At 59.3% G+C, this 4,559-nt stretch overlaps 1 protein-coding gene across 1 annotated transcript in view; it reads right to left on the reverse strand.

Annotated features, from left to right (window-relative positions):
• PTGR3 (prostaglandin reductase 3) overlaps positions 1-2,465 on the reverse strand; it is a 10,336-nt gene extending 7,871 nt beyond the window's left edge. The window contains exon 1 of the mRNA XM_059409837.1: positions 1,733-2,465. Coding sequence (XP_059265820.1) covers positions 1,733-1,941 — 209 coding nt within the window. The 5' untranslated portion in view covers positions 1,942-2,465. The remainder of the gene's footprint in view (positions 1-1,732) is intronic.
• Between the last annotated feature and the right edge of the window lie 2,094 nt (positions 2,466-4,559).

The following is a 4,559-nucleotide window of genomic DNA, read 5'->3' on the forward strand; positions in this document are numbered from 1 at the left end:
GGGGCGGGTGGTCCCACTCCAGGGCAGCTGGGACAGCGGGGGCGGGTGGTCCCACTCCAGGGCAGCTGGTCCTCCTTTAACTTCACACCTTCTGCTAGCTCCGCTCAGTCAGCCCCCCCCCCCAGGTCCCCACACACCCAGTATCTGAAGGGGATTTTATTTAAGCAGTGCTGTGTGTTTTACATCAGTGCTCACAGTCAGAGTACGTGGTCAGAAAAATTACGAGAAAAGAAAGCAGCCCGTGTCAAACTTTTTGCTTGCTAAAGGCTGAGGCTTTTCAGCCCGCTTCTCGTCTCAACTTCCAGCAAATGACTCTTGTGTCTTGTGTGTTCTGCGTGTGTTCCTTCTTCTTAACTTGGTAGGAAGCAAGTCCTTATCTCAACAGCTTTAGCGCTTAATCCCATAATGAAGCGATCCTTTGCAGCCCTGTATCCACCCACAAAAACTTTTAGGACACACACATGTACCTTTAAGGCACTCTGCACCCCACTCTGGCCAGCTTCCACTCAGTCCCACTCTTGGCTCCCTCAATTTTTACGTTTCCAACAGGTTTCCAGAAGTTTTCCATCAGGACCAGAATTATTCAGTGTTGCAGTCTTTGGAAGGCTGATCCGAATCTCTAAAATAAGCGGATTAAACCCTGCATCAAGCCACTCGGGTAGGGTACACTTTGCCTTTCACGCCTTGCAGGAGTCTCACAGTACTTTCCAAGAAACAATTTACAACATAGTTTCACAACTCACTCCTTTCCCTCGCAGGCAACATACAACATTGTAACCCCTCGCAGGCGCCAGAGCAGGCGGGCGAGTCCTGCTCTAACGTAGGGGATCGAGGAATGGCGAACGCCCTGGCTGCAAATCAGCAGCTAGGGGACCCAGCGAACAGAGAGCAGAGGGCACGGCTCCTGCAGAGTGAGGTCCCTTCCCGCGCTTCACCAGTTACTAAAGATTAGAGAGCTGTAGACACAGTCAGGTAGGGAGTGTGGAGGTGGAAGAGGCGATCAGAAGGTGGGGAAACCCACCCGAGTACCACCCAGAGGTCTGCAAAACGCGCAGGCAAATGCAGCGGTGCCCCAACCCCGGCCCTGACCCAGCCGCCCCGGACGCGCCACGAGCCTGTCGGTAGGCTCTAGGGCACAGACAACAGCCATACAGCACTGACAACACGCAGACGACACCGGCGAGGTGCACACCAACGCACCCAACGACAGGGCTCCGCCATTGCGAGGCGGCTGCCAACCTGGAGCGCACAGGAAAAGCCAGCCGCGTCCTCGGCCTCCTTCCTCCAAAGCACGTTACCTAAACGTCGCAGTTTGTGTCCAGCCCGTTCCCGGTCCACACTAAAGATTATGGGAACGCAGGAGCCGTGGGTGCGCGCGGGTGGGCCGGGCGGGGAGCCTCCCCTTCTGGGTCCCGTCGGTTTTATTTCGGGAGCGGGAGGGGGAGGAGGGAGGGCTGGGGGAGGGGAGGGGAATCCCAAATTAAAATAACCCTCAGTTATGAGGACGTTCGGTGGTATCGGGTATTCACACCAGCAACAGTCACATTACGTTCGCCTTCGCCAGATGGCGGCGGGTTCAACTTCCCGGGATCTCGCAAACTCAGGCTACGCGCCCGAGCGCTCGCCGGAGTGCGGGGACGCGGGCCGGCCCGGGACAGCCGGGGAGCGGCGCAGAGCGGGCCGGGGCCCGGCCCGGCCGGGGCGGGGGGGGGGGGGCGCGCGCCGGGCTCACCGGTTCCGGACGAGGAGGTCTCCGTCCCCGGGGAGAGGCACCGGGCAGTCCCGGAACAGGGTGACGGCCTCGCGGAAGTTGGGGCTCAGCCGGGTCACCACCAGCTTCTGCATGGCGCGGGGGATGTTGGAGCCCTGGAAGTCCAGGAAGTGGCGAGCGTACGACATGTCCACGATGGCTCTGGCCCCGGCGGACGCCAGCCGCAGCATGGCCCGCGCCTCTGCCCGCTTTCTGCGCCGCTGCGGGCCGGGGTCGCGCCCAGCCCGGGCCGCTCGACTCGGCTTGGCTCCGAGCGGGCGGGCGGAGCAGGCGGGTCCGCCCCTCCTCCGGCCCGCGTGCTCCCCTCGACTCCCCCTTCCTTCCCCACAAGGACTGGCTCCCGCTCCCCCTCCCCGCCGCGCGCAGCGCCCGCAGTCCGCACAGCCCCCGTGGTCCCCGGACGCGCCACCCCTGGGGTCCCGGCCTGGGGATCGCTGCCACCCCGGCCGCTGCTCCTTTAATCTTTTTGTTTTGGTTTGAATCTGCTCGGCGCAGACTGGCCGCGGATCCTCTCCGCCCTCCCCCTTTCTCCCGGCGTCCGGGAGGCACCGGATATCCCCACCCTCCCCGCGCTCTAAAAGCCGGATTTGACTCCTCCAAAAGGGTGAGGGGGGCGACGAGGGGAGCCGCGCGTCCCGCGATCGCCGCGGCCCCGAGCCGGCGGCAGCCCGGGGCGTCCTCGGAGCGGCGCGTCGCCCGGCGGCCGGCGCAGGCACCTCCCCTTCCCGTGCGAAGCGTTCACTTCCTTGCAAGGTGGTACGAATCAACCCCGAGCGCGGCCGGGGCGGCGGGGCACGGCCGGGGGCCCCCGAGCCGCGCGGGGAGCCCCCGCCACCAGTGCACGCGCACTAGGACCGAACGCGGGGCGGGGGCGCCCAGAGCACCCTGCGCCCCGGACTCCTGGCCCCCCATTCCCGGAACGCCTCGCCTGCGCCTTCTGCCCTAAGCCTGTCTGTCCCAAGCAAGTTGCACGAACTAAGCCATTTTGTTTATTTTGGCCTAGATTTCGTGTTTTTTTCCACGAATGCTTTAAGTAGCCTCTACAAGACTGTTACAGGTTTCCCACTGGGGAAGAACACATATATTGGAGACTCGAGGGCCAAATTTTCTGATCATATAAGCATTTAAACTTCTGGGTGGGGGTGCCGAAGGACCTCACTGAATTGGAGACGTTGCAATGATGTATGAAGACCTCATTTCATAACTCAGCTGGAAAGATATGCTGTTCCTTCCTGTCAGTTTCCTCCCTAATTCTCTATATTGACCAAGTAAATTCACTTTTCATAGAAGGGTCAAATTAAATATTTTCCACATTTTTGTATGATGAGATGAGCCCATTCTAAAATTTGTATTAAAGGTATACATTTTAATTTAAAAAACCCTCTTGTGTTACACTTGCCTAGACTCACCAAAATAAAAAAGCCACCCAAGTGCCCCTCCCCAATCAAGCCTAACCCCCAAACCAAGACTGTAAAAGTGACACAGGTATTTTTATCCCAAATGTCCCGACGTTCTCATCCAAGGGTAGTCTGTCCACGTGGCTCCGTGTGTATGAACGTTCGGTGGGGGGGGGGGGTGGACTTACAGGTTTAAAAAATCTGCAGGAACTAATGTCTACTTAACTTGGCTTACAACACATGGGTTTCACCCGGTATCAGCCAGTGGATTCCAATAACAACCCCCTCAATGTCTTTCTCCAATGTGCAATCTTTTATGTTATGCTGTATTAAGATTTCTTTTTTGTGTCACATTGTTTAGCTCCGGAAAGAAAAAAAAAAGAAAACAAAGCAATTAAAAAGATTGACAGGTATGGTCTGTGAGAGACCTATTTGTAATTGTCAGGGTGACGTTGGCGAGAGGAGGAGGAGTAAAAACTGAAGCAGGAAAAGCAGCTCGATGTGTCTGTCTATCAGTTGAGACTGTCTGAAAGCTCTGCGATCCGAATGTGTGTTATATTTCACTGAAAAGAGAAGGAGCGAGAGTGCATCTCCCTCTCTCCCAGGAGTTTGGGGGGGACAGTCCACGCTCATCTCGCCCCCCCAGTGAATGTCCGCTCTTCGCCCCTCCGCACACACTCTCCGGGTTGTTGTTGGCTGTGGTGGTTTTTTTTTTTTTTTTTGGAGGGGGTGCTTTTTGTCTATTTTTCAAAAATTTTCTGTTGGAAGATCAAGACCGGCCAAAAATCCATGATCAAAATGTGTTTGCATTAGATTTCGCGGAGGAAGAGACGGCGATCCTGGCGGCAAAGCCCCGCGGGGAGCGCGGGGCAGCAAGTGGCGCTCCGGCGGGGTGACACTGTTTGATGTGTGACTGTTTGGAAGGAAGGTGGAGCGGCGCCTGACATCTCCCCCCGGCGCATGTATGTACGGGGGCTTCACTCCTCTGTCTTGTTTGCTTTCTTCCTCTTAGACTAAGTGCGGGAGCGAAAGGACAGCCGCGGTCGGCCTCGCTGGCGCACAATGAGAAAGCTGCGACCCGCGTACTAAAGCCGCTCGCCGCGACCCCCGAGCAGCGAGGAGCGAGGGGGAGAGAAAGTTGCGCTCGGAGACTCTCGGCTCGCGGAGGAAGGCGCAGGGCAGCGCCCGGAGCGGCGCCCGAGGAGCGCCCGCCACAGCAGCGCGGCGGCGGGAGGCGGCAGCATGGAGCGCGGGCCGCGGGCCGGCCCTCCGAGCGCCCGCCGCTGCGCCCGCGGCCCGCGCCGGGGATGACTCCGGGCTCGGCGCCCAGGCCCCGCGCGCTCCGCCCGCAGCCCGGCGGCCGGGACGCGGCCCGCGCGGCCGCCGCCGCC

The sequence above is a fragment of the Mustela nigripes genome, chromosome 8 (genome assembly GCF_022355385.1).
Source record: "Mustela nigripes isolate SB6536 chromosome 8, MUSNIG.SB6536, whole genome shotgun sequence".
NCBI lineage: Eukaryota > Metazoa > Chordata > Mammalia > Carnivora > Mustelidae > Mustela > Mustela nigripes.